The following is a 13,892-nucleotide window of genomic DNA, read 5'->3' as shown; positions in this document are numbered from 1 at the left end:
ACACAGAAACACACCCACACCCACACCCACACACCCACAACCACATACACACACATACACACACAAACACACAAGCACACACACACTCCAGCACTCTGAGCTGTGAGATTGTAAGATGCAGGATGAACTGCCAAGGCCAGGTTTTCTAAGGCTACATGGTTGTGTGTTGAACTCAATGGGTTATCAGTTTCCTGCACATGCTTCAAATTCACTGATGTTTTAGAAACAGCCATTCCATTGGATTATTGAATGAATAACTATGGGAAGTAGGGGTTTGTAAGTTAAAGGGTTTTTTGTTCTTTATAATATCAATACACATTAAGAAGGTGGAATACAGGTGTGGGCAACTCCACAGAATTTGACTCAGATTTATCACTTTAAAATGAATGCCAAACAACAACAAAAATTTGATTTCACTTTAACAAACCATACAATTCTATGCAAAATGACTACTTTGAACAATTTCAAACAGACATTTTCACAAAACTAATTTACTAAAAGAACTTTGCAAAGTTTGCTAAACAGAATTATGGTAAAATCTCCCTCCGTTTTTTAATGCAACAACATTTTCCAAAAGCTTTGTTAAAATTCTGTTAAAAGCTCTGTTAAAGCTCTGTTAAAGCTCTGTTAAAGCTCTGTTAAAGCTCTGTTAAAGCTCTGTTAAAGCTCTGTTAAAGCTCTGTTAAAGCTCTGTTAAAGCTCTGTTAAAGCTCCGTTAAAGCTCCGTTAAAGCTCCGTTAAAGCTCCGTTAAAGCTCCGTTAAAGCTCCGTTAAAGCTCTGTTAAAAGCTCTGTTAAAAGCTCTGTTAAAGCTCTGTTAAAGCTCTGTTAAAGTTCTGTTAAAGTTCTCTTAAAGCTCTCTTAAAGCTCTGTTAAAGCTCTGTTAAAGCGCTGTTAAAGCTCTGTTAAAGCTCTGTTAAAATTCTGTTAAAGCTCTGTTAAAGCTCTGTTAAAGCTCTGTTAAAGCTCTGTTAAAGCTCTGTTAAAGCTATGTTAAAGCTATGTTAAAGCTCTGTTAAAGCTCTGTTAAAGCTCTGTTAAAGCTCTGTTAAAAATTCTGTTAAAAGCTCTGTTAAAAGCTCTGTTAAAGCTCTGTTAAAGTTCTGTTAAAGCTCTGTTAAAGCTCTGTTAAAGCTCCGTTAAAGCTCTCTTAAAGCTCTGTTAAAGCTCTGTTAAAGCTCTGTTAAAATTCTGCTCCAAATGAAGATTCCAAGATGTTTGCAGAAAGAATGTGTGTCAGCTATGAGAAGGAGTTAGATGTTTTTACATTTTTTGTTGTTGAACTAAAAGTAGATGAAGTGGATTTACATCCAGTGACAGAATGACGGGAACACAATGACATCACGGGTCCCTGATCTGTACTACACAGAAATGCATCATTATGGATGTCCTTCTCTCCATGGTGATGTATTCAGAATTGATACACAAAGGTAGAAATATGCAATATCCTTATTTTGCTATTATTCTACACACTGCCTATTACTGTAATGCGCTCTGTCCTCAAACAAGACCGCATTTGGTTGGCCCGGAACAGACCGAATCTGAACCAATCATAGACATCTATATTTCCCAAGTTTGGACATCACAGTGCAGCACAGTAGAGTACAGTACAGTACAAAGGGGTTGTCCAGGTTGTTTTCACAGTACAGTACAGAGGGGTTGTCTAGACTGTTTTCACAGTACAGTACAGTACAGAGAGGTTGTCTAGACTGTTTTCACAGTACAGTACAGTACAGAGGGGTTGTCTAGACTGTTTTCACAGTACAGTACAGAGGGGTTGTCTAGACTGTTTTCACAGTACAGTACAGTACAGTACAGTACAGAGGGGTTGTCTAGACTGTTTTCACAGTACAGTACAGTACAGAGGGGTTGTCTAGACGGTTTTTACAGTACAGTACAGAGGGGTTGTCTAGACTGTTTTCACAATACAGTACTAGAGGTCGACCGATAAATCGGAATGGCCGATTAATTAGGGCCGATTTCAAGTTTTCATAACAATCGGAAATCGGTATTTTTGGACACCGATTTGGCCGATTTAAAAATATATATGTTTATTTATTTATTTAATCTTTATTTAACTAGGCAAGTCAGTTAAGAACACATTCTTATTTTCAAAGACGGCCTAAGAATGGTGGGTTAACTGCCTCGTTCAGGGGCAGAACGACAGATTTTCACCTTGTCAGCTCGGGGGATTCAATCTTGCAACCTTACAGTTAACTAGTCTAACGTTCTAACCACCTGCCTCTAATTGCACTCCACGAGGAGACTGCCTGTTACGCAAATGCAGTAAGCCAAGGTAAGTTGCTAGCTAGCATTAAACTTATCTTATAAAAAACAATCAATCAATCTATCATAATCACTAGTTTACTACACATGGTTGATGATATTACTAGTTTATCTAGCGTTACCTGCGTTGCATATAATCGATGCGGTGCGTATCGTTGCTCAATGCTTTTCTTAAAATCAATACACAGAAGTATATATTTTTAAATCTGCATATTTAGCTAAAATAAATCCAGGTTAGCAGGCAATATTAACCAGGTGAAATTGTGTCATTTCTCTTGCGTTCATTGCAGGCAGAGTCAGGGTATATGCAACAGTTTGGGCTGCCTGGCTCATTACGAACTAATTTGCCAGAATGTTTTTGAGATGATAGTTTCCGGATTTGACCATATTAATGACTTAAGGCTCGTATTGCCGTGTGTTATTATGTTATAATTAAGTCTATGATTTGATAGAGCAGTCTGACTGAGCGGTGGTAGGCACCAGCAGGCTCGTAAGCATTCATTCAAACAGCACTTTTGTGCGTTTTGCCAGCAGCTCTTCGTTGTTCGTCAAGCTCTGAAACTTGGAGTAGTTGTTCCCCTTGCTCTGCATGGATAACGCTGCTTCGAGGGTGGCTGTTGTCGTTGTGTTTTCGGATTGAGCCCAGGTAGGAGCGAGGAGAGGTACGGAAGCTATACTGTTACACTGGCAATACTAAAGTGCCTATAAGAACATCCAAAGGTATATGAAATACAAATGGTAGAGAGAGAAATAGTCCTATAATTCCTATAATAACTACAACCTAAAACTTCTTACCTGGGAATATTGAAGACTCACGTTAAAAGGAACCACCAGCTTTCATATGTTCTCATGTTCTGAGCAAGGAACTTAAACGTTAGCTTTCTTACATGGCACATATTGCACTTTTACTTTCTTCTCCAACACTGTGTTTTTGCATTATTTAAACCAAATTGAACACGTTTCATTAATTATTTGAGGCTAAATTGATTTTGTATTATATTAAGTTAAAATAAGTGTTAATTCAGTATTGTTGTAATTGTCAATATTACAAATACTTTTTTTTAAAACGCCGATTAATCGGTATCGGCTTTTTTTTGGTCCTCCAATAATCGGGATCGGCGTTGAAAAATCATAATCGGTCGACCTCTAATACAGTACAGTGCAGTACAGAGGGGTTGTCTAGACTGTTTTCACAGTATTACTTTGACCACCAGATGACAGAAAGAACAGTATATCAGTGGAGGGGAGGACAGTAACAGGAGACTCTATCAGCTGAACATAACAGTATGCTAGTGGAGGGGAGGACAGTAACAGGAGACTCTATCAGCTGAACATAACAGTATGTTAGTGGAGGGGAGGACAGTAACAGGAGACTCTATCAGCTGAACATAACAGTATGTTAGTGGAGGGGAGGACAGTAACAGGAGACTCAACTGTGGTTTGTGACTACTATGATTTCCCATCGTAGCCAATTCAATTGCAGTTAATTGAAATGATTCCGTTACAGACTTTGAATCACTTAATCATTCCAAACAACCTTGATATCAGTAAAAACACTATGACTAACTAATACTCTAGGCTGAACTTGATATCAGTAAAAACACTATGACCAACTAATACTCTAGGCTGAACTTGACATGTTACTTCTGTGAACGTTCATTATCCTCCTCCCTCTTTATGAGGTTGGGGAATAACAAAATATCTGAAAGACTTGTGGGTTTTTGGTGACGGAATTACAAGGCAATGTTTCTCCCAAACTAAATGTAAGTGCTGATATTAGTTATATTATCTGTTTAACAAGAAATAAAATGAAATTAAATGAAATGAAATGAAAGCCTAGGATGGAACATGGTTGAAAAATGCATATACTGTATGCCTTCATTTCTAAACAGTATAGACTCTTAGCTTTCATTTGACATCCGATTTGACATGTACCTATGAACTTCACATGTTGGTGCTGTCATGACGTGGCCCTTTCTGGGTGTAGACTGTGATTTTCCCCTCTCTCACTCTCTCCTACACCCAGGTTGTGTTATCTCAGGTCGTAATATCCTGGCGGAGACTATCTCCCCCTTGTCATGCAGAGAGAGACCAGAGAGTGAACAAAGGATTTCACGTGGCAGAACTCCTAAATCCAAAAAATGGGAGAATTAAACAATATGTCCACTTGTGAGAATGTGGGAAGGGTCCGTGGACACTTAAGGGACTGTTATGTTGAGTGTGTTTCATTTGGTGACCACACGAAGGACAGGAAACACACAGAACTATATCTCTGAATGTGTACATTTTTCAATGATGGTGTTTGCATCTAATTATTGTATAAAATGAATGAGTAAAGATGAAACTATTTATGAAATGATGTAATGTGATGTTAAACCTTTCATTTTGAGAGAATTGTATTCCCTTTAAAGTTTTACAAAGTCATTGGCCACGCCCCCTGTGAGCACAGACATGCTCTGGCGTCATGGAACCGCCTTTTCTACTGTTACGAATAAAAGCACCTCCTAAGAAAATCCTCTTCAGACGAAGCAAACCCACAGAATGAGCTGTGATAGCGAATAGTTAAGACCACACGTACCTCGGTGTAAACTGAGGAGGCACAGGTTTGAGTACAAAACTTAGAAAACTATACCACATGGGAACATTGGCTACACGGCTGGAAATGGTTCAACTCTGAGACTATCGATCCCTACAGAATAAGAACAAATCTTAGATACTAATTACTAGTCTGCAGCTAGAAATGTAAACCTGGGATGAGAATAGCGACAACCTCCGAAACATCCATGAGAACATTTCCGAATGCCACTCTGACGTATCCATTCTAACCACGAAAGACTTCAGAGAAACAGAAAGAGAGAGACTCAGATGAACTCTCCAGCAGAACCGGAATCCAACAGAGAAGATCACAACGACACCTGGGCGTAAATATATATATTGATTGCAATTGTTACCGAGTGAGTGAGCGTTCATGTGCAAAGGGATTAGCATTTCAATTGATATAATTATCCACTGTGTGTAGTGATCCCTTTAGCCTTTCCCACTAACTCAGTCAACACCCCCTTCCCACTAACTCAGTCAACACCCCCTTCCCACTAACTCAGTCAACACCCCCTTCCCGCTAACTCAGTCAACACCCCCTTCCCACAACTCAGTCAACACCCCCTTCCCGCTAACTCAGTCAACACCCCCTTCCCGCTAACTCAGTCAACACCCCCTTCCCGCTAACTCAGTCAACACCCCCTTCCCGCTAACTCAGTCAACACCCCCTTCCCACTAACTCAGTCAACACCCCCTTCCCACTAACTCAGTCAACACCCCCTTCCCGCTAACTCAGTCAACACCCCCTTCCCACTAACTCAGTCAACACCTCCTTCCCGCTAACTCAGTCAACACCCCCTTCCCACTAACTCAGTCAACACCCCCTTCCCGCTAACTCAGTCAACACCCCCTTCCCGCTAACTCAGTCAACACCCCCTTCCCACTAACTCAGTCAACACCCCCTTCCCACTAACTCAGTCAACACCCCCTTCCCACTAACTCAGTCAACACCCCCTTCCCACTAACTCAGTCAACACCCCCTTCCCGCTAACTCAGTCAACACCCCCTTCCCGCTAACTCAGTCAACACCCCCTTCCCGCTAACTCAGTCAACACCCCCTTCCCACTAACTCAGTCAACACCCCCTTCCCACTAACTCAGTCAACACCCCCTTCCCACTAACTCAGTCAACACCCCCTTCCCGCTAACTCAGTCAACACCCCCTTCCCGCTAACTCAGTCAACACCCCCTTCCCACTAACTCAGTCAACACCCCCTTCCCACTAACTCAGTCAACACCCCCTTCCCACTAACTCAGTCAAGACCCCCTTCCCACTAACTCAGTCAACACCCCCTTCCCGCTAACTCAGTCAACACCCCCTTCCCACTAACTCAGTCAACACCCCCTTCCCACTAACTCAGTCAACACCCCCTTCCCACTAACTCAGTCAACACCCCCTTCCCGCTAACTCAGTCAACACCCCCTTCCCGCTAACTCAGTCAACACCCCCTTCCCACTAACTCAGTCAACACCCCCTTCCCACTAACTCAGTCAACACCCCCTTCCCACTAACTCAGTCAAGACCCCCTTCCCACTAACTCAGTCAACACCCCCTTCCCGCTAACTCAGTCAACACCCCCTTCCCACTAACTCAGTCAACACCCCCTTCCCACTAACTCAGTCAACACCCCCTTCCCACTAACTCAGTCAACACCCCCTTCCCACTAACTCAGTCAACACCCCCTTCGCGCTAACTCAGTCAACACCCCCTTCCCGCTAACTCAGTCAACACCCCCTTCCCGCTAACTCAGTCAACACCCCCTTCCCGCTAACTCAGTCAACACCCCCTTCCCGCTAACTCAGTCAACACCCCCTTCCCGCTAACTCAGTCAACACCCCCTTCCCGCTAACTCAGTCAACACCCCCTTCCCGCTAACTCAGTCAACACCCCCTTCCCGCTAACTCAGTCAACACCCCCTTCCCACTAACTCAGTCAACACCACCTTCCCTGTGTCCACCAAGCCGTCATATCGGTTTAGCCCACTAGGGAACCTCCCCTATCTCGTTTGTTAGTAACCAATATCTACTGTTTGTTTATGCATTTCTGTGATTATTTAGTTAGTTGGTAAATAAATGATTAAGCCAATTGGTGTATGGATGATTTATAGTAAAGGCTGGATTCGTACAGATAACCAACAATTGACGACGTTTGGAATGAGACTAACGTGAGGTAAAGAATAATTCATTAATTAGAAGACTAATTGATCAGATATTAAAACATCTGAAGAGTTATATTCAAAAAATTATAACTTTGTAATCTGAAGATTTTCCATGGTGCCCCGACTTCCTAGTTAATTACATTTACATGATTAGTTTAATCACGTAATAATAAATACAGAGAATTGATTTGATAAAATAAGCCTTCACCTTAATGATGCCAGACACAACAGTGCTCATGGGTCCTTTTACATGGAAATGCCCATATGAATCATATGTCCTTCTGCCTATTCAGCCTCAATCTCTCCAAGCCTCAAGCCTCTCCTCTCTCCAACAGTATGTCATTTGTCTAGCCTTTTTCTTTCCTAATATGTCTTACTTAGTAACAAGAATACTGAATACTGATACCTTTAAATGAATCAATAAGAATACTGAATACTGATACCTTTAAATGAATCAATAAGAATACTGAATACTGATACCTTTAAATGAATCAATAAGAATACTGAATACTGATACCTTTAAATTAATGAATAAGAATACTAACTACTGATACCTTTATAAATACATTTTTTTATTTAACTAGGCAAGACAGTTAAGAACAAATTCTTATTTACAATAACGGCCTACACCGGCCAAACCCAGACGACGCTGGGCCAATTGTGCACTGCCCTATGGGACTCCCAATCACGGCCGGTTGGGATACAGCCTGGATTCAAACCAGGGTGTTGGAAGTGACGCCTTGAGCACTGAGATGCAGTGCCTTAGACCGCTGTGACATTCAGGAGCCTTTAAATTAAATCAATAAGGTTGAATACAGATATCTTTACATTTATCAATAAGGTTGAATACAGATATCTTTACATTTATCAATAAGGCTACTGAATACAGATATCTTTACATTAATCAATAAGCTACAGAATACAGATATATTTACATTAATCAATAAGGTCCTGAATACAGATATCTTTACATTAATCAATAAGGCTACTGAATACAGATATCTTTACATGAATCAATAAGAATACTGAATACAGATATCTTTACATTAATTAAATGTATTAATAAGTGAGATGCATAATTATTGGTGATTACTGTACAAATTGTTCAAATGAAAAGCTGCACAAAGTGAGATGATTTTCTATATTTTCCCAGTCATCTCATAGTATTTTCTACAGTAGGCTATTACTTGGTAGAAAGCATAGTCTATTGAATAGCCTATAGATACATTTGAATAAATCAATAACTTTGATCCATGATTATCCCCTTATTGATAGTCACGTAGTCACATTAAGGTAGTTTATATGCAGAAACATAGCCTAATAGAAACGTGCGAAATTATCTACCCCACTTTTAACCGTTTTCCACAGTCTTCTATTAAATACCCATTGGATGGGCACCTACAATACACTTTCAGCTTTTTCTCAATGGGAACGGGGGGAAATTCATTCTGCAGAACACAAGAGGATGATTTGACTGGGATTTTTTTTATACTTTGAACTTGCTTGGGAAGGTTGTAGGAGTAGGGCTACATTAACTACCGCACAATAATTATACTGAATTTATTTCTGTGATCTCTCAATCTGTATCGTAGTTAGAAAACAGCTAGGGGAGAGTGACTACTCCAGCCCAGCAAATTAAAGCGCACTGTCTATCTACAACGTTACAATTGAAGATAGGTCTTGCATTTTGTAGAAGGCAGCTGTCCAGTTCCCCGAGAATCTAATTGAAGTGGCAAAGCTCATCTCGTCAGGCTCCGCTCAAGACATCTGGTTGTCACCGTGGAGAATTAGAAGACAGTTGACAGTTCACTTCTGTCGCCTCTTTTGGTGAGGCTACAACAATATTAAAAAGTAACATTTGTGTGACTGTGAAGTCCTTACCTTGTGCTGCTACGTGGTGGAAACACATCGCTGACATCAGAATCCAACAGGAGAGCCACTTCAGTCCCGCCGAACCGCCGAGCACCGTCCCTGTCGGCATCCCCGGTATCCCCGTCAAGTCAGCAGAGCGGGGTCGCCGTTTTGGTAACATGTTGCTTGGCAGCCACACACAGCCTCCGGTGAGAGCGAGCGAGTCGGTCCTGCCTCCTAGTCCAGCGACTCCTACTAGTCCTGTGTGGAAGAAGTCTATCGCTCACCGATGTGAATGAGTAAACCGGAGAGGAGAGCTGGTCCGTGAGCGAGGAGAGCGTGGGGCAGCAGGCGTGCCTTGTGTTGCTTGTAGTGGTATAGAACTGGAGCCCCGTGGATAAATCCCGCATGAGCTTGCTAGGCGGAGTCAATTGAAACACTGTTTAATTCCAAATCTATGGAGGGTGTGTGAACATTGAAATCAAATCACTGTACTGAAAATTGGGAATTACAATTAAAAACCTACATCGGAAATAGGCGGGAGTTAAAAACCATCATCCGATGACCAGGTTATCACCACAATTTAAATAGCACCTACATTTAGGCGTTAATGTGTTTGACAAATTATCAAAAACAAGTATTAAATAATTCCATTACTGAATATCGTTGCGCTATTTATGCTATCCCAAATTGCATTACACAATCTCCAAAAACATGGCCAACAAGTCGCCGAGGGAACAAAACATGATAAGCCACGTTATGTTAAACCTGAATATCAAGTGATCGCCTATGTGTTTCCGATAGGCTACGTGCGTTTTTCTCAGTATTTAAACGGTTCATTTTGAAGTAATTTGATAGATATATGTAAACATTATAATAATGGGGAAGAGCTCATAACCTACACAAATATGGGGCATCATTTTCCCGTCTTCCTAGACGGATTGAACTCGATGAACACGCACAGTGAATTGATCAATTATGTCAAATCAAGTGGCTTTTGAGCAGAATAACCGCCACAATTTTCATTCAAGGCCGTTCTAGGCCTTCATATTTTATAGGTGTAGGCCTACGTCTACGTCCAATGGTTTATAATATATTGATTGTCCACTCGGCCACTCCACTTCATACAAGTTGTTATGTCCAAATTATGAGGTCCTCTCTGTGCGTTCAGTGCGCACAGTGCGGCAAGCGATGGAAGATGCAGTGCGCTGTCGAATAGTGCCACCATGCGGCACGAAACGGCACGGCATCTATTGGTGAGTGTTGATTCATTGGTGGAACCAACCGTAGGTAGCATCTTTCCCGAAGCTTCAATCAAAATTAAAATATGCTGATGTCACGCGCCATTTAGAGTGTTCGGAGAGTGGAACATCAGCTGTAGAAAAGACAAGACTTGGATAGAGACAGCGCCCACATGAAAAAATATTATGGTATACTATGGTACAAATGATATAGTATTCACTGTAGTGTTTTTGCCGATTTTAATGTAGTATAATTCACTGTATTGTTGTTAAGGAAAAACACTTCAGAAAATACTGTAGTATTTCCTGTACTGTTTTTGTGGACATTAGAGTCGTATTATTTACTATAGTGTTTTTGTTTTATCATCTTTGATATAGCAATGGAGGGTTTATCCTTGAGGAAACCTATTGGACAAAATACGCAAAGAGCAAATGGTCCATTATCTGTAGGTAGATAGGACTGGGGTCGGGAACATACAGTTTAGAGCTTCTACTCTTTTCTATAAGCTGTAGGGAACACAATATATGGTCTAAACTTGGCATGTAGGTTTCTCACATGGCCCAAAATGGGATATGGGCAAGGTATATGCACATGAAGTACTGTAGTATAATATACAATAGCAATTACTGTAGTGTTTTTGCAGACATTACTGTAGTTTTTACAGTAGTGTTTTTGCAGACATTACTGTAGTTTTTACAGTAGTGTTTTTGCAGACATTACTGTAGTTTTTACAGTAGTGTTTTTGCAGACATGACTGTAGTTTTTACAGTAGTGTTTTTGCAGACATTACTGTAGTTTTTACAGTAGTGTTTTTGCAGACATTACTGTAGTTTTTACAGTAGTGTTTTTGCAGACATTACTGTAGTTTTTACTGTGTTTTTGCCTGTAGTGTTTACTATAGTAGTATACAGTATCATAGAACAACATTCTATGGGAAATACTACACATTATCGAGGGATACTACAGTGTGTATTATAGTATTCTTCAGTATACTACAGTTTACTACATAATTCTATAGTAAGTCCTGTAGTCATCTATAGTAAACTGTAATATAGTTTCATGTGGTGTAAACAGAGCTCAGCAGGACTTGACTTTATTCTGGGACAGGCAACCACCGTCAACCACCGTCAACTACCGTCAACCACCGTCAACTACAGTCAACCACAGTCAACCACCGTCAACCACCGTCAACTACCGTCAACCACCGTCAACTACAGTCAACCACAGTCAACCACCGTCAACCACCGTCAACTACCGTCAACTACCGTCAACCACCGTCAACCACCGTCAACTACCGTCAACTACCGTCAACCACAGTCAACCACCATCAACCACCATCAACCACCATCAACCACCGTCAACCACCATCAACCACCATCAACCACCATCAACCACCGTCAACCACCGTCAACCACCGTCAACTACAGTCAACCACAGTCAACCACCGTCAACCACAGTCCACCACCGTCAACCACCGTCAACCATCGTCAACCATCGTCAACCACCGTCAACCACCGTCAACTACAGTCCACCACCGTCAACCACCGTCAACCACAGTCCACCACCGTCAACCACCGTCAACCACCGTCAACCACCGTCAACCACCGTCAACTACAGTCAACCACAGTCAACCACCGTCAACCACAGTCCACCACCGTCAACCACCGTCAACCACCGTCAACCACCGTCAACCACCGTCAACCACAGTCAACCACAGTCAACCACCGTCAACTACAGTCAACCACAGTCAACCACAGTCCACCACCGTCAACCACCGTCAACCATCGTCAACCATCGTCAACCACCGTCAACCACCGTCAACTACAGTCCACCACCGTCAACCACCGTCAACCACAGTCCACCACCGTCAACCACCGTCAACCACCGTCAACCACCGTCAACCACCGTCAACTACAGTCAACCACAGTCAACCACCGTCAACCACAGTCCACCACCGTCAACCACCGTCAACCACCGTCAACCACCGTCAACCACCGTCAACCACAGTCAACCACAGTCAACCACCGTCAACTACAGTCAACCACAGTCAACCACAGTCAACCACCGTCAACCACAGTCCACCACCGTCAACCACCGTCAACCATCGTCAACCATCGTCAACCACCGTCAACCACCGTCAACTACAGTCCACCACCGTCAACCACCGTCAACCACAGTCCACCACCGTCAACCACCGTCAACCACCGTCAACCACCGTCAACCACCGTCAACTACAGTCAACCACAGTCAACCACCGTCAACCACAGTCCACCACCGTCAACCACCGTCAACCACCGTCAACCACCGTCAACCACCGTCAACCACAGTCAACCACAGTCAACCACCGTCAACTACAGTCAACCACAGTCAACCACAGTCAACCACAGTCAACCACCGTCAACCACCGTCAACCACCGTCAACCACCGTCAACCACCGTCAACTACAGTCAACCACAGGCAACCACCGTCAACCACCGTCAACCACCGTCAACCACCGTCAACTACAGTCAACTACAGTCAACCACAGTCAACCACAGTCAACCACCGTCAACCACCGTCAACCACCGTCAACCACCGTCAACTACAGTCAACCACCGTCAACCACCGTCAACCACCGTCAACCACCGTCAACCACAGTCAACCACAGTCAACCACCGTCAACTACAGTCAACCACAGTCAACCACAGTCAACCACAGTCAACCACCGTCAACCACAGTCAACCACCGTCAACCACAGTCAACCACAGTCAACCACAGTCAACCACCGTCAACTACAGTCAACCACAGTCAACCACAGTCAACCACAGTCAACCACCGTCAACCACAGTCAACCACAGTCAACCACCGTCAACCACCGTCAACCACCGTCAACCACAGTCAACCACAGTCAACCACAGTCAACCACCGTCAACCACCGTCAACCATCGTCAACCACCGTCAATCACAGTCAACCACCATCAACCACCGTCAACCACTATCAACCACCGTCAACCACCGTCTCAATCAGTTCACGTGACAGACGGGAATTTATAAACAAACCAGACATTACTAATCAATGGTCATCAGGTCCAATTTCCACTCTGACACAAGTTTGATGTAAATATTGACTTGAGGAAAATATAAACTCAGTGAGTTTGTGTGGTCTGTGAATGTCGAAATGAATCAGCATGATTGCATCACGATGGGAAATACAATAATCTACCTCTCACAAAATGCTCATCTCCTACCAGGAAATCACAGTTCAAAGCTCATGTGATCAGATGAGAGAAGCATTTAAGGCTGAGTGGTGAGTTATCCTTTACTTCCTCCTTTATAACAGCAGGGAGATGCAATGTACTCTCCCTCCTCTTCTCTATCTCTCCTTCCTCCCCATCTCTCTCCCTCCTCTTCTCTATCTCTCCTTCCTCCCCATCTCTCTCCCTCCTCTTCTCTATCTCTCCTTCCTCCTCATCTCTCACCATCCTCTATCTCTCCTTCCTCCCCTATCGCTCTCCATCCTCTCCTCTATCTCTCCTTCCTCCCCATCTCTCTCCATCCTCTCCTCTATCTCTCCTTCCTCCCCCATCTCTCCATCCTCTCCTCTATCTCTCCCTACTCCCCATCTCTCCATCCTCTCCTCTATCTCTCCCTCCTCCCCTATCTCTCTCTCCATCCTCTCCTCTATCTCTCCATCCTCTAGCTCTTCTTCCTCCCCCATCATCTCCTCTATCTCTCCTTCCTTCCCATCTCTCTCCATCCTCGCCTCTATCTCTCCTTCC

At 43.0% G+C, this 13,892-nt stretch overlaps 1 protein-coding gene across 1 annotated transcript in view; it reads right to left on the bottom strand.

Moving 5' to 3' along the window:
• Positions 1-9,246, bottom strand: part of LOC110516622 (protein sidekick-2-like) — a 297,655-nt gene extending 288,409 nt beyond the window's left edge. The window contains exon 1 of the mRNA XM_036939326.1: positions 8,923-9,246. Coding sequence (XP_036795221.1) covers positions 8,923-9,073 — 151 coding nt within the window. The 5' untranslated portion in view covers positions 9,074-9,246. The remainder of the gene's footprint in view (positions 1-8,922) is intronic.
• Positions 9,247-13,892: the final 4,646 nt, after the last annotated feature.

Source organism: Oncorhynchus mykiss, chromosome 12 (assembly GCF_013265735.2).
Source record: "Oncorhynchus mykiss isolate Arlee chromosome 12, USDA_OmykA_1.1, whole genome shotgun sequence".
Classification (NCBI taxonomy): Eukaryota; Metazoa; Chordata; class Actinopteri; order Salmoniformes; family Salmonidae; genus Oncorhynchus; species Oncorhynchus mykiss.
Note: the sequence above shows the minus strand (reverse complement) of the source record. Positions and strands in the feature narration are given on the sequence as shown.